The sequence below is a fragment of the Pelobates fuscus genome, chromosome 8, assembly GCF_036172605.1.
Source record: "Pelobates fuscus isolate aPelFus1 chromosome 8, aPelFus1.pri, whole genome shotgun sequence".
Classification (NCBI taxonomy): Eukaryota; Metazoa; Chordata; class Amphibia; order Anura; family Pelobatidae; genus Pelobates; species Pelobates fuscus.
In genome coordinates, this window is record NC_086324.1 from 174,653,576 (window position 1) to 174,676,051 (window position 22,476).

Here is a 22,476-nt window from a genome sequence, read left to right on the forward strand (position 1 = left end):
CAACCTGAATCCAAGCAGGGATAGCTGTGTGTGTGTAACTCCTTATACCATCTCCCTGACTGATCCTATAACAACCTGAATCCAAGCAGGGATAGCTGTGTGTGTAACTCCTTATACCATCTCCCTGGCTGATCCTATAACAACCTGAATCCAAGCAGGGATAGCTGTGTGTGTAACTCCTTATACCATCTCCCTGACTGATCCTATAACATCCTGAATCCAAGCAGGGATAGCTGTGTGTGTAACTCCTTATATCATCTCCCTGACTGATCCTATAACAACCTGAATCCAAGCAGGGATAGCTGTGTGTGTGTAGGTCCTTATACCATCTCCCTGACTGATCCTATAACAACCTGAATCCAAGCAGGGATAGCTGTGTGTGTAACTCCTTATACCATCTCCCTGACTGATCCTATAACATCCTGAATCCTAGCAGGGATAGCTGTGTGTGTGTAACTCCTTATACCATCTCCCTGGCTGATCCTATAACAACCTGAATCCAAGCAGGGATAGCTGTGTGTGTAACTCCTTATACCATCTCCCTGACTGATCCTATAACAACCTGAATCCAAGCAGGGATAGCTGTGTGTGTGTAGGTCCTTATACCATCTCCCTGACTGATCCTATAACATCCTGAATCCAAGCAGGGATAGCTGTGTGTGTGTAACTCCTTATACCATCTCCCTGGCTGATCCTATAACAACCTGAATCCAAGCAGGGATAGCTGTGTGTGTAACTCCTTATACCATCTCCCTGACTGATCCTATAACAACCTGAATCCAAGCAGGGATAGCTGTGTGTGTGTAGGTCCTTATACCATCTCCCTGACTGATCCTATAACAACCTGAATCCAAGCAGGGATAGCTGTGTGTGTGTAACTCCTTATATCATCTCCCTGACTGATCCTATAACAACCTGAATCCAAGCAGGGATAGCTGTGTGTGTAACTCCTTATACCATCTCCCTGACTGATCCTATAACAACCTGAATCCAAGCAGGGATAGCTGTGTGTGTAACTCCTTATACCATCTCCCTGACTGATCCTATAACAACCTGAATCCAAGCAGGGATAGCTGTGTGTGTGTAGGTCCTTATACCATCTCCCTGACTGATCCTATAACAACCTGAATCCAAGCAGGGATAGCTGTGTGTGTGTAACTCCTTATATCATCTCCCTGACTGATCCTATAACAACCTGAATCCAAGCAGGGATAGCTGTGTGTGTAACTCCTTATACCATCTCCCTGACTGATCCTATAACAACCTGAATCCAAGCAGGGATAGCTGTGTGTGTGTAACTCCTTATACCATCTCCCTGACTGATCCTATAACAACCTGAATCCAAGCAGGGATAGCTGTGTGTGTAACTCCTTATACCATCTCCCTGACTGATCCTATAACATCCTGAATCCAAGCAGGGATAGCTGTGTGTGTAACTCCTTATACCATCTCCCTGACTGATCCTATAACAACCTGAATCCAAGTAGGGATAGCTGTGTGTGTGTAGGTCCTTATACCATCTCCCTGACTGATCCTATAACAACCTGAATCCAAGCAGGGATAGCTGTGTGTGTGTAACTCCTTATATCATCTCCCTGACTGATCCTATAACAACCTGAATCCAAGCAGGGATAGCTGTGTGTGTAACTCCTTATACCATCTCCCTGACTGATCCTATAACAACCTGAATCCAAGCAGGGATAGCTGTGTGTGTAACTCCTTATACCATCTCCCTGACTGATCCTATAACAACCTGAATCCAAGCAGGGATAGCTGTGTGTGTGTAGGTCCTTATACCATCTCCCTGACTGATCCTATAACAACCTGAATCCAAGCAGGGATAGCTGTGTGTGTGTAACTCCTTATATCATCTCCCTGACTGATCCTATAACAACCTGAATCCAAGCAGGGATAGCTGTGTGTGTAACTCCTTATACCATCTCCCTGACTGATCCTATAACAACCTGAATCCAAGCAGGGATAGCTGTGTGTGTGTAACTCCTTATACCATCTCCCTGACTGATCCTATAACAACCTGAATCCAAGCAGGGATAGCTGTGTGTGTAACTCCTTATATCATCTCCCTGACTGATCCTATAACAACCTGAATCCTAGCAGGGATAGCTGTGTGTGTAACTCCTTATATCATCTCCCTGACTGATCCTATAACAACCTGAATCCAAGCAGGGATAGCTGTGTGTGTAACTCCTTATACCATCTCCCTGACTGATCCTATAACAACCTGAATACTAGCAGGGATAGCTGTGTGTGTAACTCCTTATATCATCTCCCTGACTGATCCTATAACAACCTGAATCCAAGCAGGGATAGCTGTGTGTGTAACTCCTTATATCATCTCCCTGACTGATCCTATAACAACCTGAATCCAAGCAGGGATAGCTGTGTGTGTAACTCCTTATATCATCTCCCTGACTGATCCTATAACAACCTGAATCCAAGCAGGGATAGCTGTGTGTGTAACTCCTTATATCATCTCCCTGACTGATCCTATAACAACCTGAATCCAAGCAGGGATAGCTGTGTGTGTGTAACTCTTTATACCATCTCCCTGACTGATCCTATAACAACCTGAATCCAAGCAGGGATAGCTGTGTGTGTAACTAGTTATATCATCTCCCTGACTGATCCTATAACAACCTGAATTCAAGCAGGGATAGCTGTGTGTGTAACTCCTTATATCATCTCCCTGACTGATCCTATAACAACCTGAATTCAAGCAGGGATAGCTGTGTGTGTAGCTCCTTATACCATCTCCCTGACTGATCCTATAACAACCTGAATCCAAGCAGGGATAGCTGTGTGTGTAACTCCTTATATCATCTCCCTGACTGATCCTTTAACAACTTGAATCCAAGCAGGGATAGCTGTGTGTGTAACTCCTTATACCATCTCCCTGACTGATCCTATAACAACCTGAATCCAAGCAGGGATAGCAGTGTGTGTAACTCCTTATATCGGTTCTCTGACTGATACAGGCTGGTGATGACCCCAGCTCTTCTCTATCTGGAGAATGCACTTATAGCTTGGCATGCAGTACTGTGCTCTGAGAAGGGAGACCGGGTAGAGGGTATTCTCATGACCCTTGCAATGGTTTGCGGTGTTTATGGTGCTTTGAGTGACATTCTTTGCAGATAATTAAAGATTACCCCATCATTAATGAGCTGATTTATTTCCTGCCCTGTATCAATGCTTTATAAGGCAGGGCAGCACTTTTCACGGGTTGTCCACAGGTTTGAAGACTTTCTATACGTACAGAAAACATGGCAGGCTGTCATCTCTACATAACTTACACTGTAAGGTACAAGGACAGAGCCTGTGCGGGAGCTTTCTACGAAATTCGACATGTATGATTACACTGTGAGGTACAAAGCATAGGTCTGCATTCCTGATGGAATTGTATGAACCACATAGAAGAATAGGCTGGTACTTGGTACTGTTGGTACCATTTGGAAATGGCATTAATTGTCTTCTATGATACCGGACAGAGTCTGTGCGGGAGCTGTCTATGATTACAAATGAATCGATTCGATTTACCTGTTAAAGTCAGACATGAACTAAACCGGGTCACTCAGTAAGCCAAGAATTGACCGGGAAAGTGGTTTTTTTTTTTCTTTAAACCAAAATAGTTGACGTGTATAAATTCTCAGCGCTTCCATTTTGATGTGAATCGCTCACTAGTCAGACAGTGGCACTTTAGTGAAGAAGTTGAAATGATCCTATCGTAGAGGACGTTTTTGGGGTAGCTTTGTTTTAACGAGTGGTTTCTGCGTGTCATGCCTTGGGATGTGAGATTCCAGTTTTACACACGGACACCAGGTAACAAGCGGTTAAAGGGTTTATGATCATGTAACCTTGCCAAGCTCAGCCCACGAGATTTACTGTTTTCCCAGTTTATCAGGAAACTGAAGGCACGTGTGTTTCAAGGGCAGGAGTTGACCATTAGTGCCGGTTGCCCTGGATTGCTGGTAGCTCTCACAGTCTTTTATTTGTATTTTTATTCAAAGCAGATGCAGAAAATTCTTCCTCCAGTCTGGATTCCTGGAGTTACGAAGACTGAATGATCTTGGATTGATTCCTGTGAATGAAATCTGGTGAATACAGTCTGGTTTGGCTGATGTCAATTGGTGAGTGTTCTGTTTTCCTTGTATAAAGTGCTCTCTAACACTTCCATTACTTTTTCCGTTATGACTCGTTATCGGTTATTCCATCTTGGGAGGCTGTGATATTATCTCTGAATATACGTTTATTTCACAGACCAATGATAGGGTGTCAGATTTGGGGGATCTGTATGAATTGTTAGCTTGTTTTCAGCAGGGCCTTCTTCACCTACTATTCCGATATGTCAAACATGTTTTGCTAGAATGTTTAATGTTTGTCTTGTTTCCTATTGTGCAGTGCTGCAGACGATATTGGCGCTATATTTTTAATTATAAAACAGCAGGTATGGAAAAAAGTGTTAAAAGTGGAGCTGTCACCTTAGAAACCAAGTTGCCTGGTTGATTGTTTCACTTCTAGAACTTTGACCCAGATTCGCTCTGTATAAAGAGTCTGCATTGTCAGTAATATTGACGTAACTGGAAGTTTTGACCATGGTTGGAACTCCCACTGTCTCCAAAGCTATACATTCTGTGCCATGCAGGTAGGACTTCACCTCAGTCATCTTGTCTTCTAATGATCTGTCTCAGTGTTTACAACCATTGGCCACAAACGTGGACCACGTGATTACATTTTATAGTCTCTATGAAACCCTGGCATTGATCTTAGTTCACCTAGTTTTTGTCTATCCTATAATCTGCGTACAGTCACTGGTTTCTACGTCTATCTCTAATACGCACTCTATGTCTTCTACTAAGTGGTCATCCAATGGTGGTTGTAGTAGGTGACACTAATTGGTATGCTACTTATTATTTTGATCTGATTGTTGTAGACCGGCATGGCGGAGCTTAGAAAACAACAAGAAGAAGTCCAAGATGGTGTGCACACCAAGCTTGAGCCAGCACGTTGTGCTTCCACCACCGCCAACAACTTGGCAATTCTTAAAGAAAGGTCATTCGATATTAACTTTGAGGTTGGAGATGAATACGATATCATCGAAACTATTGGAACCGGGGCGTATGGGGTGGTTTCCTCTGCACGTCGAAAAGGCTCAGGTGAGACATTGTTGTATTGTAAAAAAGTTATGATTGTCAAGGCACTCAAGTTAAATCCAGTGGGCAAATTTATTGAAACAGAATCAAAGCAACGTTTAGGCCACAACAGGGCCTTTGTCAAACGCCCTGTTGTGAGCATGACAAAGGCCCTGTTGTGTGCCAAAATGTTGCTTTGAATCTACTTCAATAAATCTACCCACTGGATTTAATTTGAGTGCCTGGACCATCATTACTTTTTTACAAATCACATTGTGAGGATTGACCAACCTCAGGTCCGGTTGCACCCTTGGATCCAGGAGAGTGCGGTAACCATATTGGTAATTATATTGTTGTATTGTAAGCATGATGCTCCTTAACAAGAGAGGATGATGGCCAAATTTTACTACAGTCTGACCAATGATGTGAGTATAATGCCCGATATCTCATATATGTCATCTGACAGTGTAAAGTATGAATGTTTTATTTCCTGTTCATTACAGAGCTGGTTATCCCATGCCTTAATGATCTGTCAATAACAAGCAGAAATAATTTTCACTTTATTCCACTGTGCGTAGGTCAGAAAGTCGCCATTAAGAAAATACCAAATGCCTTTGACGTTGTAACGAATGCAAAACGAACACTTCGTGAGCTGAAAATTCTAAAGCACTTCAAGCATGATAATATAATCGCCATTAAAGATATTCTAAGACCATCCATGTCCTACGCAGACTTCAAGGCTGTGTAAGAGTCTTCTTCATGTTCCTTGTTACTGATCCTATTATGAATGTATCACCGAGTTCGTCGATCAACTGCTTTTGTCATTCAAATGTCTTATCCCTCCATCATATTCTCTCGTTTCTTTTACTGGGAATGTGGCAATAGGCTGCTTTCCTCACTTAGTCCTTGATTTCGTTCATTTCAATCAGAATCATAAATTATTCCATTTTGTTAGGAAAACATTTTTTGAATGATTTATCTACAAACATTTCCATAGACTTTAAAAGTGACTTATGTAGATAAATCATCTGAAAAGTTTTTTTTTCTAAATGAATAAACCCATTTCTGATTAAGCAAATGATATATTTGGCTTAGTGTTTCTGATAATCTTTGTATACACTTTTACTTTTCTGATTGGGAATGTAGCAAGGAGTTCAGCTATAGATTGCTTTCATCATGCATTGTCTGTATAATTGGATGAAGGGTACAACTTAATGGTGTATTGTGGTCAAACTGAATAATTAGCTATTACTACTGAAACAATTGGAAAACCGGTTAAAGAAGACATTGTCAGCGTGTTTCTCCTCTGGCATTGTTGAGGTTAAGGTGTTCCTGGATGCTTTGATGCACTTTGTACCTACCTTGTTGGATGGCTGAGGTTTAGTTGTGACGCATGCTGTGAATTCATTTCAGACACTTTTTGTCCTCTCAGGTATGTGGTACTAGACCTCATGGAAAGCGACTTACATCAGATCATCCATTCCTCGCAGCCACTCACCCTTGAACATGCCCGTTACTTCTTGTACCAGCTGCTGCGGGGCCTGAAGTACATCCATTCTGCCAACGTCCTTCATCGAGATCTAAAGCCTAGCAACCTCCTCATAAATGAGAACTGCGAGCTAAAGATCGGTGACTTTGGGATGGCTCGAGGCCTCTGCACCAAGCCAGATGAGTACAAATATTTCATGACTGAGTATGTAGCCACTCGCTGGTATCGAGCCCCTGAGCTTATGCTGTCACTCCACGAGTATACTCAGGCCATCGATATGTGGTCAGTGGGATGTATCTTTGCAGAAATGCTTGGACGCAGGCAGCTGTTCCCAGGAAAGAACTACATTCACCAACTTCAGCTCATAATGACTGTGTTAGGTACCCCATCCAGCCAGGTGATAAGGGCAATAGGGGCGGAGAGAGTACGGGCGTACATTCAGAGTTTGCCTTCTCGTCAACCAGTGCCGTGGGCAAGTCTTTACCCACAAGGAGACCGTAAAGCATTGGATCTACTTTCCAAAATGTTGAGATTTGACCCACGTGAACGAATTTCTGTGAACGAAGCCCTGCGGCACCCATTCCTCTCCAAATATCATGACCCAGATGATGAACCAGAATGTGTGCCGGCCTTTGACTTTGGCTTTGATAAAATGATTCTTACCAAGGAGCAGATCAAAGAAGCCATTGTAGCTGAAATAGACAGCTTTCACCGCAGGAGAGAAGGAATCCGACGACAAATTAGCTTTAAACCTGCACTGGTACCAGCCGTGGAGGGGCCAGTAGGTGAAGGTGTCATCAGGGAAGATGACTTCCAGTCTCCGCCACTCCCCCCTCCACCTGCAGGATTGGATGTGGACATGCCTAGTGCCAATTCCGCCAGGGAGAGGCTGGATTTCCCCATGGAGTCACCCAGGGCTCCATTGAAACCAGAGACTATAGATTTAACTTCTCCTGTGGAGAACGGAGAGACAGTGCCACCGACAGAGAACCAGGAGGTCAAAGAGGAGACACCATTAGTCAAAACAGATCCAGAACCTGTGCCAAAGAGGGAAGGGGCTATATCGGATGACACCAAAGCAGCGCTTAAAGCCGCGCTTATGAAATCAGCTCTGCGGAACAAGGGAAAAGGTAAGGCACAGAGGACACCTCTTTTAAGCTTAATTGTATATTTCATATTCTACAGTAAATTATAATTTCTTTATTCTAGGCTGTTTAAAACTTTTTATTCAATCTTTGTTGCTTGGTTCCTAAGACTTATCCTTTATTATCTTCTTCACCCACTACCTTAAAGAGACACTCCAAAAAAATAAAACTATATATATATACAGTAACTCACAAAAGAGAGTACACCCATAATATTTTTGCAAATATTTTATTATATCTTTTCATGTGACAACACTGAAGAAATGACATTCGGCTACAATGTAAAGTAGTAAGTGTACAGCCTGTATAACAGTGTAAATTTGCTGTCCCCTCAAAATAAGTCAACAGACAGCCATTAATGTTGGCAACAAAAGTGAGTACACCCCAAAGTGGAAATGTCCAAATTGGGCCCAAAGTGTCAATATTTTGTGTGGCCACCATTATTTTCCAGCACTGCCTTAACCCTCATGGGCATGGAGTTCACCAGAGCTTCACAGCTTGCCACTGGAGTCCTCTTCCACTCCTCCATGACAACATCACGGAGCTGGTGGATGTTAGAGACCTTGTGAAACCACTTCTTCCGTTTTGAGGATGCCTCACAGATGCTCAATAGGGTTTCGGTCTGGAGACATGCTTGGCCAGTCCATCACCTTTAACTTCGGCTTATTTAGCAAGGCAGTGATCATCTTGGAGGTGTGTTTGGGGTCGTTATCATGTTGGAATACTGCCCTGCGGCCCAATCTCCGAAGGGAGGAGATCATGCTCTGCTTTAGTATGTCACAATACATGTTGGCATTCAAGGTTCCCCCAACGAACTGTAGCTCCCCAGTGCTGGCAGCACTCATGCAGGCCCAGACCATGACACTCCAACCACCATGCTTGACTGTAGGTACTCCTCAGCTGGTTGCCACCACACACGCTTGACACCATCTAAACCAAATAAGTTTATCTTGGTCTCATCGGACCACAGGACCTGGTTCCAGTAATCCATGTCCTTAGTCTGCTTGTCTTCAGCAAACTGTTTGCGGTCTTTCTTGTGCATCATCTTTAGAAGAGGCTTCCTTCTGGGACGACAGCCATGCAGACCAATTTGATGCAGTGTGCAGTCTATGGTCTGAGCACTGACAGGCTGACTCCCCACCCCTTCAACCTCTGCAGCAATGCTGGCAGCATTCATACGTCTATTTCCTAAAGACAATCTCTGGATATGACGCTGACCACGTGCGCTCAACTTCTTTGGTCGACCATGGCGAGGCCTGTTCTGAGTGGAACCTGTCCTGTGAAACCGCTGTATGATCTTGCCCACCGTGCTGCAGCTCAGTTTCAGGGACTTTGCCATCTTCTTATTCCCTAGGCAACAGTTCATTTTTTTTTTTTAGATCCTCAGAGAGGTCTTTGCCATGAGGGGCCGTGTTGAACTTCCAGTGGCCAGTATGAGAGAGTGTGAGAGCGATAACACCAAATGTAACACACCTGCTCCCCATTCACACCTGAGACATTGTAACACTAACGAGTCACATGACACCAGGGAGGGAAAATGGCTAATTGGGCCCAATTTGGACATTTCCACTTAGGGGTGTACTCACTTTTGTTGCCAACGGTTTAGACATTAATGGCTGTGTGTTGAGTTATTTTGAGGGGACAGCGAATGTACCCTGTTATACAGGCTGTACACTTACTACTTTACATTGTAGCAGAGTGTCATTTATTCAGTTTTGTCACATGAAAAGATATAATAAAATATTTACAAAGTGTGAGAGGTGTACTCACTATTGTGAGATACTGTGTGTGTGTATATATATATATATAAAATAAAAAACAAATCACTGTTTAGTAGGTTTACCACCAATAAAAAAACATGAAACATGCATGCATTTAAAGTGTATATGTTTTCAATGTACAATTTAAATTATTGAAAGGTATAGTCTATGCAACACATTTTGGAAAAGATGCATCATGCCCATATGTATGTGGATGCGTTCTTGTCAAACATCTTATTCCAAACAATGACCGTGAATATGGAGATCGTTCCCCTTTTGCTGCTATATCACTCACCTGGTAAGGCTTCCTATTAGATGATTAAACATTGTTTCAGGGATTTGATTATTTGCTTTTATTTAGCAAAAGAGACAGTAGTTTAAGCTCTCTTCGATGTTGCGTGACTAGGCCTGGCCAAGAGTTGGTGGACAGTCAAATACTCTTGCACACAACTCAACAAACCATTTTTCTGGGAACCTACCTTTGTGCACAGGGAGAATTCCCAACTACCATCATTCTTCTCCCAAAACATTACGGTTGGCACTCTGCAATCAACCAGCTTGTTATTTGGCCTGTCAGTAGGTACAGTGTGGTTAACCACTCTAACTTCTCTATGCCACGTCGTGGTTGAGCTGTAAATATTGTTGGATCTCATTCACTACTTCAATATTAGTGTTATTTTAACAATGCCATAACTTCATATTTACCTTTCATATCCATCAACTTTGACCATTCTGTATATTCCTCCTAGATGCTGCCACGTCTGTCTCCGAAGCTCCAGAAATGAAGAAGCCAATAACGGCTCAGGAACGCCAACGCGAACGTGAAGAGAAGAGAAGGAGGCGCCATGAGCGTGCCAGGGAGAGGGAAAAGAAGCAAAAAGAGAAGGAACGGCGGGAGTTGAAGAAAGCTGAGGGGTTTGGTGGGTTGGTCCTGAGTGAGAACGATAAGAACCTGTTGGAGAGATGGACTCGGATGATTGACCAGACTCAGCAGCAGCCACCCAATCTGCCTCTAATCCAGACACCATCATGTTCAAAGCCCGCACCTTGTCCTGCACAAGCAGCAGAAATCTGCCCTGTTGCCCAGCCTGTATTTAGTGTGCCTAACATCAACCCAATTGATAAAGCTGGCAGCCGTCAAAACGGAATCCTCACTGCTCCCACCCTAACTCCAAGTATGCAGTTTGTACCCAGATGTTTGAACCCCTGCCCTGTGCCCAACCTAGTACACTATGTCCCTCCTACATCTTCAGGTTTCCATATTACTACAGTAGTTTTGGCTCCACAAGCTAAGCCAGGGCCCCCTCCAGTAGCAGCCCAGCTTCCTTCTGATGTCAAGTTCATTGGTGGAGGACATGTTTTGCAAAGTAATTTTCCCATCCCCTCCAGACCCAATGCACCCTGGCCCAGATGTGGACAAGAAGGATGGCCTGCTCCAGACACTGGAGATGGCAAGAGAGGCTCATTGACTATAGATCCCTCTCTTTTTCTTCGTAATCCAACTGCCTTGGAGCAGACACAGACAGCGCCCGGAATTCCATATTCTAGGGGGGGAAACAGTCTATCTCAGGGAGAACACAAGGCTTGTGACATCACGCCACTCCCACCCACCACGTTCAACACAGATGACACCTCCCACCCGACCTCTCCAGATATTAGCCTGGTCACGCAGCAGCTTTCAAAGTCCCAGGTCAGTCCTCTCCCCAATGTATGAGTGACTTAGACTGTGTATATATCATGTTCCTTAAAATTGCAAAGCTCTTTAGAGTAATAAATGTTATCTTTAAATTTAATGAGCCATCCCAAAAAATTAAAAAATTTTTGTGATAGTTACAGAACGTACTGCATTAAATAAAAGAAAATTACATATATTGTGCAGGTACAGAGCCAGACACAAAGTTAAGAGGTTGTTTGGAGGTAGTAATGTGCCCTTTATACATATCTACCTGTCTTCCTTAAAGGGTCCATGAGTGCCAGCCCTGCATCACTGGTAAACCGTTTACTTACCAGTTAGCGGAGATGTTCAGTTCACGGCAGGCTGCAGTCTGGCCCCAGTTATGATATGGTGAAGGTGGCGTTAGACTCTGCCTCAGTCTATACCAAGTCTTACCAGAAACTGCTGGCAATGTTGCTATCCCTGGTGTGACGCAAGACAAGCTGCACCTACAATATTTTGCCTTAGGGGACCGGGCTGCTTTCAGTTGGGGGCTGAGCGTCAGTGCTAAATAGTGTCGCAATAATTTAACATTAAGGAGGGACCAAGTGGCCATGGACTCCAGCCACCATAACCATTTCAATCAGTTGAAATGTTTTTTGTGTCTACAGTTTCCCTTTACTGTATGGCTTTTCACCAAAGAGAATTGCAAATTTTAGCAAAGATAGTCAGACTGGGAATATTTTGTGATTCTGCTATTTACTCCATCTTGGCAATTTGGCCTAACTTTTACCTTTTGATTAATAACCGTGTAATTATTTAACCCATGCTACGGCCATCCTATAACCTTTCAGCACAATCTGCCGTATTCATTGAAATGAATATGGAACCCTCTCCATTATTAATGAACGTGCGCTATTAACCTTTACTGGGCTCCTGAATTATCTTGTGTTCCTTTCAGGTTGAAGATCTTCTCCCGCCCGTCTTCTCAGTGACCCCCAAAGGAAGTGGAGCTGGGTATGGAGTGGGCTTTGATCTGGAGGAGTTCCTGAACCAGTCCTTTGAGATGCCATCAGAGAACCGCGAGAGGTACACAGCAACCCCCAGCAGATCCCAGCTCTAGAAGAATATTTCCTGCTTCCAAGACGCCTGCTTATTTCTCTATCACTCTCTCTTACTTTCCTTGCAGCTTGCCCTTTGCCACTACAGACATTTCTTTAGGTTTATGATTGCCACTGCCTGGGTGCATGGTATGCATCTAGCTGCCAGCCCGTCTGCCTTGACTGGCAGGCGTGCCGCTGTTATATCTTCCCCCTCCTGGCATTGTTCACACTTGCTCTACGTATTGTAATGCTTATTATTAACAGTCTGATGACTAATACTGTGCTACCAGTCAGGCTCTCGCCATATACCTTCTCCTTGCATACATTGTGTAGTTATTTTCTGTTTAGGTACAAACCTGGCTCTGTCTCTTTTGCCCTACAGCCTAGTGGACTCTGCTCCTCTTTCGGCCTCGCTCTTAGCTGATTGGCTGGAAGTTCACCGGATGAATCCTGCCGACATGGCTTCCCTTCAGGAAGATCTCCAGCTGGGGTCTCCCATGATCCTGTCCGACATTCCTGATCTCCAGGACAGTTGAATGAGGTCAAGGAATGGATCTCAGAGTTTGCTGCATATTGCGAAGACGAGGGGGTTTCTTCATGTAACAGGCAGTGTTCATCGAGTAGACAAGGTCTATGGCCGGCTTAGAAAATAGGAATGATTTCTGTAGACAAACGATGCATGCACAGAATTTGACACAGTGCCAGGGCTGACCCCAGCAGTGCAGTCTTCATGATGGCATTACGGTGACGATGACTCAGAAGACGTTGTACAACGATTGATAATTTGCACTTCCTGATATCTCATTATGAGTCAGCTTTATTAAAACATAATGAGCTTACAATCTGTTTGTTATATACACCTACCCCAGCTTCACATGTATACATGTGTGTACACACTGTCTCTGCCTATCCCAGCTTCCTACGTGTACACACTGTCTCTGCCTATCCCAGCTTCGTATGTGTACACACTGTCTCTGCCTATCCCAGCTTCCTATGTGTACACACTGTCTCTGCCTATCCCAGCTTCGTATGTGTACACACTGTCTCTGCCTATCCCAGCTTCCTATGTGTACACACTGTCTCTGCCTATCCCAGCTTCCTATGTGTACACACTGTCTTTGCCTATCCCAGCTTCCTATGTGTACACACTGTCTCTGCCTATCCCCCCTCTCCATGTGTGCACGCTGTCCACTTACCCCCGCTCTCCATGTGTTCGCTGTCCACTTACCCCCGCTCTCCATGTGTTCGCTGTCCACTTACCCCCGCTCTCCATGTGTTCGCTGTCCACTTACCCCCGCTCTCCATGTGTGCACGCTGTCCATTTATCCCTATTCTCCATGCTTGCACGCTGTCCGCTTACCCCCTCTCCATGTGTGCACGCTGTCAACCACGCTGTCCACTTATCACTGCTCTCCATGTGTGCACGCTGTCCACTTACCCTCCCTCTCCATGTGTGCATGCTGACCACTTATCCCCGCTCTCTATGCGTGCACACTGTCCACTTACTCCCTCTCTCCATGTGTGCATGTGTGCACGCTGTCCACTTACCCCCCCCTCCATGTGTGCACGCTATCCACTTACCCCCTCTTCATGCGTGCACGCTGTCCACTTACCCCAGCTCTCCATGTGTGCACGCTGTCAACTTACCCCCTCTCTCCATGTGTGCACGCTGTCCACTTTCCCCTTCTCTCCATTTGTGCACGCTGTCCACTTCCCCCTCTCTCCATTTGTGCACGCTGTCCACTTACCCCCGCTCTCCATGTGTGCACGCTGTCCACTTTCCCCCCTCTCCATGTGTGCACGCTGTCCACGTACCCCTGCTGTCCACTTACCCCAGCTCTCCATGTGTGCACGCTGTCCACTTACCCCAGCTCTCCATGTGTGCACGCTGTCCACTTACCCCAGCTCTCCATGCGTGCATGCTGTCCACTTACCCCCGCTCTCCATGTGTGCACGCTGTCCACTTACCCCCGCTCTCCATGTGTGCACGCTGTCCACTTACCCCCGCTCTCCATGTGTGCACGCTGTCCACTTACCCCTGCTCTCCATGTGTGCACGCTGTCCACTTACCCCTGCTCTCCATGTGTGCACGCTGTCCACTTACCCCCGCTCTCCATGTGTGCACGCTGTCCACTTACCCCCGCTCTCCATGTGTGCACGCTGTCCACTTACCCCCGCTCTCCATGTGTGCACACTGTCCACTTACCCCCGCTCTCCATGTGTGCACGCTGTCCACTTACCCCCGCTCTCCATGTGTGCACGCTGTCCACGTACCCCCACTGTCCACTTACCCCAGCTCTCCATGTGTGCACGCTGTCCACTTACCCGCTTTCTGTTTGCAGACATGTAGGTAAAGTCCATTGAAAAATAAGTGCACTGACACAGAAAATTGTGTATTTTATTCAGTTTGGGGAAAAGGTGTAAAGCAGTGGAGGAAATATGAGCTACAGGTTGAAGTGAAGTGAATATGTCTCATATTCAGACATTCTGCAGTTTTCCAGTTCGTGCCATTACATAGCTGTTCATTAAATATGTCTGGCATTAAACAGGGTGGTGTTATATGCTGAGTCAGCCTTTACAGTCCTACGAGGGCTACCATATTGTATGATTTTGTAATCCAGAGAAGCCTTGAAAATGCTGCCCAGCGCTATCTGACAGTTACAGGAGCTCCATCTGTATAATCAGTCATTTAGCCAAAGCTCAGAATTCAGTGTCCTGTATACATGGATTTATGGTGAGTGTACTAGGCCCCCTTTTTACCCGGTGCCTGTAAAATAAAGAAGATGCTTACCTCGAGTCCAGCGAGGAGACCGCCTTCGCCATCAGTACCGACGCTCTCCCAAGCACTTCGATACTTCTTATAGCGTGGCAATCATCAAGCTGCACCATCGGTAATGATAAACATTGCCATCTGCTTCGTACTATAATAAAATGCAAAGAGGAAGATCGTCTTCCCGGCTATCTGATCGAAATGTCTTCATATAAAGAAAGAACGGGCACTCTTTTAAAGGTAGACTCCACGCACCATAACCACTACAGCTCACTGTAGTATTTATGGTGTCGGGTATTTTGATAATAAATATTAACCCGTTAATGACGGTATGGCGTACTATGCCTCCCTTCATTTTGTGGATTTAAATGGGTGGACCACGATCGCCGGTAAAGGTAAGTGTCCCAGCCGCAGGGGCTGCGTACTGTTACCGCTTACAGCGATCGTGACGGGTGGGGGGCTGCCTGACAACACAGGCTGTCCCCCTGCAGCCAATCAGGTTGCCCTTCTAGGCCATGTCATCGCGATGATAAGTCTAAAGCGCTGCCTGCAGTGGGTCTGCCAGGGGTGTCAAGCAGTCCCCCAAACAGGAAATAAAAAAACATTATAAATGGCATTCATATATATATATATATAAATAAAATACACAAGATCCAGCGCACTTACTCATCCACTAAACAGCAACTTCAAAGCTCACAGATTTTTATTTGTTTTTTGCATTATTTTACACAAAAACTGCACTTTTACTGGTTAATTCATCGTTGTGATAAGTTTCTCTGTTGTAAACACTCATATTTGTGTTCAGCGAAGTCTCCCGAGTATAACTATACCCCCCATGTACAGGTTTTATGGTGTTTTTAAAAGGTACAGGGTCATTATAGGGCTTACCCAATTCAGTTTGCCAGATTGGTTTGCTGGGTCTGTTACATAGTTACATAGCTGAAAAGAGACTTGCATCCATCAAGTTCAGCCTTCCTCACTTTTGTTTTTGCTGTTGATCCAAAAGAAGGCAAAAAACCCAGCCTGAAGCGCTTCCAATTTTGCAACAAACTAGGAAAAAATTCCTTCTTGACCCCAAAATAGCAGTCAGATGTCTCCTTGGATCAAGCAGCTATTACCCCACTAATTAGAAATTGTATCCCTGTATGTTATGTTTTTGCAAGTATTTATCCAATTGCAATTTAAACATCTGTATAGACTCTGACAAAACCACCTCTTCCGGCAATGAATTCCATATCCTAATTGCTCTTACTGTAAAAAAACCTTTTCTTTGCCTTAGATGAAATCTCCTTTCTTCAAGCCTAAATGTGTGACCTCGTGTCCTATGTATAGCCCTGTTTATGAATAGATTTCCAGATAATGGTTTGTACTGGCCCCGAATATATTTTGTAGCTCGTCTCTGCACTTTTTCTAGTGCCTTGATATCTTTCTTTAGAACAGGCGCCCAAAATTGCACAGCATATTCAAGGTGTGGTCTTACCAGCAATTTTTAAAGATGCAAAATTATATTTTCATCCCGAGAATTTATGCCCCTATTTATTCATGACAAAACCTTTACTGGCTTTAGCAACTGCAGATTGACATTGCATATCGCTGCCTAATTTGTTGTCTATAACAATTCCCAAATCCTTCTCGTGTGTGGTTATCCCTAATTCACTACCATTTAGTGTGTAAGTTGCTTGTGCATTCTTAACCCCGAAGTGCATAACTTGCATTTCTCTGTGTTAAATTTAATCTGCCATTTTAGTGCCCAGTCCCCCAATCTATCCAAATCCCTCTGCAGCAAAGCAATATCCTGTTCACATTTTATTACTTTATAAAGTTTTGTGTCATCTGCAAACACTGATACATGGCTTTCAATGCCTGTTTCAAGATCATTTATAAATATGTTAAATAGAAGCGGTCCCAAAACAGAACCCTGAGGGACACCACTTACCACTTTTGTCCAGCTTGAAAATTTACCATTTATGACAACTCGCTGTACTCTATCCTTAAGCCAATGTTCTACCCAAGAACAAGAATATTCATCTAGACCAATTTCTTCTAGTGTTGCCTTTTGAGACCATATGGAGCCCAGGAATGTGAAATAACCCCATCATGGCATACCATTTTCAAATGTAGATAACCCAGGGCATTCCAAATGGGGTATTTCCAGTCTTTTTTAGTAGCCAGACCGCTTTTCAATTTTCTTACCGTTAAGGACCAGGGCTGGTTTTACATTTCTGCGGTGTTTGTGTTTAGCTGTAATTTGTCTCGTACTCATTTACTGTACCCACACATATTATATAGAGTCTTTCTCGCCATTAAATTGTCTTTCTAAAGATAACATTATTTTCATCATATCATATAATTTACTATAAAAAAATTATAAAATATGATGAAAAATTTCAAAAAACACTTTTTCGAACTTTGAACCCCAAAATCTGTTACGCATCTACAACCGCCAAAAAACACCCATGCTAAATAGTTTTACAATTTTGTGAGTTTAGAAATACCCAATGATAACATGTTCTTAGCTTTTTTGGAAAGTTATAGGGCCATACGTACAAGTAGCACTTTGCTAATTCCAAATCATTTTTTTTCTAAATGAATGCAAGTTACATTGTAACACTGATATCTGTCAGGAATCCCCGAATAACCCTTCACATGTATAGATTTTTTTTTAAAAGAAGACAACCTAAGGTATTCCACTTGGGGTATTTTCACTCTTTTCATGCAACCATTTTACCACCAATCTATGCCAAATCTAAAAAAAAAAAATTAAAAATAATTGGTGATTTTTTGACACACATAGCAATTTAAGAATAAATGTACTGAGAACTTTAAGGGTTACTGCCAAAGAACACCCCAATATGTGTTCAGCAACATCTTCTGAGTACAGGGATACCCCCCCATGTATAGGTGTGTTGAGTTCTCTAGGGGCTAAAAGACCTTATTTGGAGGGTGCGCATTCCAGTTTTCCAACTTGGAATTGTCACAGCTGGTCACCATGCACCCAGGTCCTATTTGGGACATTTTTGAAGCTGGCCAATGTAATTTACCCCCTTAAAATCATATATTTTTTTAAAGTAGACAACCCACGGTATTCAAAATGGGGGATGGCCACTCTTTTTTAGTAGCCACTTAGTCACAAACACTGGCCAAATTTAGCGTTTATATTTGTTTGAGTGTTAAAAATGCAAAAAACAATTATGAATGCTAGTAGGTTAAAGTGGCTACTGAAAATGACTGGACATGCCCCATTTGCAATTCCTTGGGTTGTTTTCTTTTGCAAATGGTATGCCATCCTGGGGGTAATTCTCATTCCTGGTCTACCATACGGTCTTAAAGGCAACATAACCAATCTGGCAAATTTCAATGTGAAAAAACGGCCTTATATTCGACCCTGTAACTTTCAAAAACACTATAAAACCTGTACATGGGGGGTACTGTTATACTCAGGAGACTTCGCTAAGCACAAATACTAGTGTTTCAAAACAGTAAAATATATTACAACAATGATATCAGTGAAAGTACCATTTGTGTGTGAAACTACTTGTGTTCAGCGAAGTCTACCGAGTAAAACATGTCTACCATGTACAGGTTTTTTTGGGTGTCTTGGAAAATTACAGGGTTAAATATAGTGCTAGCAAATTAAATTCTCTGGACTTTCCGCCTGGGTTGTCAGGCAGGTCCCTCAAATTGCAATCAATAAAAACATTTTAATTATGTAAAAATATTACATAAATATGCACCTACAATTTAAATATAAATACATATTTATATATTTGAAGTCTACGTGTATAATATATTTATGAAATTATTTATGTAATTATGTATATTTCGTATTATTTTTATAGATTTATAGATACATAGATGTATATATAATTTCATTCATATATATATATATATATATATATATTAATATTAAAATACAGTTAGAATAAAATTACATTTATATAAATATATATATAATTTTTTAGATTTTGTTTTATTATTTTTACATTTATTTTTAATTTATTATTATTTCTTTTTTATAATAATATATACATACAATATATATCGTTATTATATATACACATGTGTAATTTTACTCTAAGTGTATTTTTATATTAATATATGTATATATTAATAAGAAAATACACATAGTATGACGTTGTATATATATTGAAATAGCAAAAAAAGAAGTAATAGGTGGCGCAAAAAATGGTGCTGCTAAAATCCACCTAAGTGTACAGTCATTAAAATACACTTAAAATACAGTATACAATAGAAAAGAAGAAAAGATGTTCAGCGCACACATACCATTTACCTTAAAACAATAATTTGGTAAAATGTATCACTTTTTGGAGTAATATTGATTCCTATATTAAACAGGAAATAGAACAATACATACTATAGCCTGTATGAATGGTTAGAATTGATATATACAAAGTCAGTACACTCACAATTTTCAGAGCCTATCATAAGTTGGCTCTGGACTCAGGGCCGCCACCAGAAATTTTGGGGCCCCAAACTCAGCTCAGGGTCTGGGCCCCCTGGGGCCCGCCTCCAAATACCGCCCACTGGGTGCACACACTGATACAAAAGGACACAGATACATACTAACAGACACACATACTGAAACAGACATACACGCATACAGGCATACATACTGACACACACACACACTGAGACATACACACAGGCATACATAGTGACAGACAGACACATACTAACATACATACAGACACACATGCAAGAGGACATAAAGACACATCCATACATTCAGACACCGACATACATACACACACACACACACACACACATTCATACATACAGACACTGACATCCATACACACATACATTCATAATGGCATACAGACATACACAGACATACATTCATAATGGCATACAGACATACACAGACATACATTCATAATGGCATACAGACATACATACAGACAGACATACATGCATATATACAGACATACTGACAGACATACATGCATACAGAAATCCATACACACATACACACAGACCTACGTTCATAATGATATGCAGACATACATTCATACAGACATACATACATACACATATAATGACATACATATATACATACATAGACATACATGCATACAGACATACATGCATACAGACATATATACATACACACAGACATACATACATACATAGACATACGGACAGACATACATGCATGCAGACAGACATACATACACAGACAGACATACATACACATCCATGCATCCAGACACACAGACATACATGCATACAGACAGACATACACGCATACAGACAGACAGACATAGACATACAGACAGCCATGCATGCATCCAGACAGACACATACAGACAGACATACACATACATGCATACAGACACACATATAGACATAGACATACACACAGATATACAGACAGACATACATACATACATAGACATACATGCATACAGACACACACAGACAGACATACATACATACATGCATGCACACACACAGCTCATTTTCCAGCCACCCTCCTGTCTCTTACCTTTTCTTTGCAGGAGGGTGGCTGGGGATGATGGGAGTCGGCGCTGCTCCCTCTTCACTGCCTGGCTCTCCCTCGTCACGGCTGGGCGCGCGCGCTCCTCCCGCGCGGAGTGAGCTGGGAGGAAGTGACCACTTCCTCCCAGCAGCACTTGCGGCTGCTTTTTTTTTTTTTTTTTAAAGGGGCCCGGTCGCGCTATACAACGACCACAGCGCTGACCGGGCCCCTGAAGGAGGGGGCCCATCGGGTGGCCCTAAGTGTGTGGGCCACCCGATGGGCCCCACATGTGGGGCCCGGGCGGCCGGGCCCCCCAGGGCCGCCGGGCCCGTGACAACTGTTATGGTTGTCACCCCCTGATGGCGGCCCTGTCTGGACTTATAAGGCACACCATCTCCTCTCAGATGTGTAGAGTGTTTTCTCCAGCATATGTAACCCACATCGGGGTAGCTTTTATCACAGGAACAACAGGAACTCCCAGGTCCAAAGTGAACATAAGCTATTTATTTAGTACAAATAGTACAAACAGACAAAATAAAATAAAGTTTAAAACACCACGCGTTTCAACCCACAACCGGGTCTTCCTCAGGTGTAAGCATAGTGGAAATGCACACACATTCCACTTATATAACATATAAAAAATAATTAACATCAAATACAGGGAGTGCAGAATTATAAGGCAAATGAATATTTTGACCACATCATCCTCTTTATGCATGTTGTCTTACTCCAAGCTGTATAGGCTCGAAAGCCTACTACCAATTAAGCATATTAGGTGATGTGCATCTCTGTAATGAGAAGGGGTGTGGTCTAATGACATCAACACCCTATATCAGGTGTGCATAATTATTAGGCAACTTCCTTTCCTTTGGCAAAATGGGTCAAAAGAAGGACTTGACAGGCTCAGAAAAGTCAAAAATAGTGAGATATCTTGCAGAGGGATGCAGCACTCTTAAAATTGCAAAGCTTCTGAAGCGTGATCATCGAACAATCAAGCGTTTCATTCAAAATAGTCAACAGGGTCGCAAGAAGCGTGTGGAGAAACCAAGGCACAAAATAACTGCCCATGAACTGAGAAAAGTCAAGCGTGCAGCTGCCAAGATGCCACTTGCCACCAGTTTGGCCATATTTCAGAGCTGCAACATCACTGGAGTGCCCAAAAGCACAAGGTGTGCAATACTCAGAGACATGGCCAAGGTAAGAAAGGCTGAAAGACGACCACCACTGAACAAGACACACAAGCTGAAACGTCAAGACTGGGCCAAGAAATATCTCAAGACTGATTTTTCTAAGGTTTTATGGACTGATGAAATGAGAGTGAGTCTTGATGGGCCAGATGGATGGGCCCGTGGCTGGATTGGTAAAGGGCAGAGAGCTCCAGTCCGACTCAGACGCCAGCAAGGTGGAGGTGGAGTACTGGTTTGGGCTGGTATCATCAAAGATGAGCTTGTGGGGCCTTTTCGGGTTGAGGATGGAGTCAAGCTCAACTCCCAGTCCTACTGCCAGTTTCTGGAAGACACCTTCTTCAAGCAGTGGTACAGGAAGAAGTCTGCATCCTTCAAGAAAAACATGATTTTCATGCAGGACAATGCTCCATCACACGCGTCCAAGTACTCCACAGCGTGGCTGGCAAGAAAGGGTATAAAAGAAGAAAATCTAATGACATGGCCTCCTTGTTCACCTGATCTGAACCCCATTGAGAACCTGTGGTCCATCATCAAATGTGAGATTTACAAGGAGGGAAAACAGTACACCTCTCTGAACAGTGTCTGGGAGGCTGTGGTTGCTGCTGCATGCAATGTTGATGGTGAACAGATCAAAACACTGACAGAATCCATGGATGGCAGGCTTTTGAGTGTCCTTGCAAAGAAAGGTGGCTATATTGGTCACTGATTTGTTTTTGTT

General features: G+C 43.2%; 1 protein-coding gene across 4 annotated transcripts in view; it reads left to right on the top strand.

The window, feature by feature from the left end:
- The window catches only part of MAPK7 (mitogen-activated protein kinase 7), a 26,099-nt gene extending 12,419 nt beyond the window's left edge, over nucleotides 1–13,680 (top strand). For 2 of the 4 annotated variants that reach the window (XM_063430871.1, XM_063430873.1), the window contains 7 exons: nucleotides 4,026–4,145; nucleotides 4,949–5,171; nucleotides 5,726–5,891; nucleotides 6,580–7,766; nucleotides 10,291–11,231; nucleotides 12,157–12,284; nucleotides 12,681–13,680. In XM_063430871.1, the coding sequence (XP_063286941.1) occupies nucleotides 4,955–5,171; nucleotides 5,726–5,891; nucleotides 6,580–7,766; nucleotides 10,291–11,231; nucleotides 12,157–12,284; nucleotides 12,681–12,834 (2,793 nt within the window). In that variant the 5' untranslated portion in view covers nucleotides 4,026–4,145; nucleotides 4,949–4,954 and the 3' untranslated portion in view covers nucleotides 12,835–13,680. The remainder of the gene's footprint in view (nucleotides 1–4,025; nucleotides 4,146–4,948; nucleotides 5,172–5,725; nucleotides 5,892–6,579; nucleotides 7,767–10,290; nucleotides 11,232–12,156; nucleotides 12,285–12,680) is intronic. The other 2 variants (XM_063430870.1, XM_063430872.1) reach the window with 1 other exon arrangement.
- Nucleotides 13,681–22,476: the final 8,796 nt, after the last annotated feature.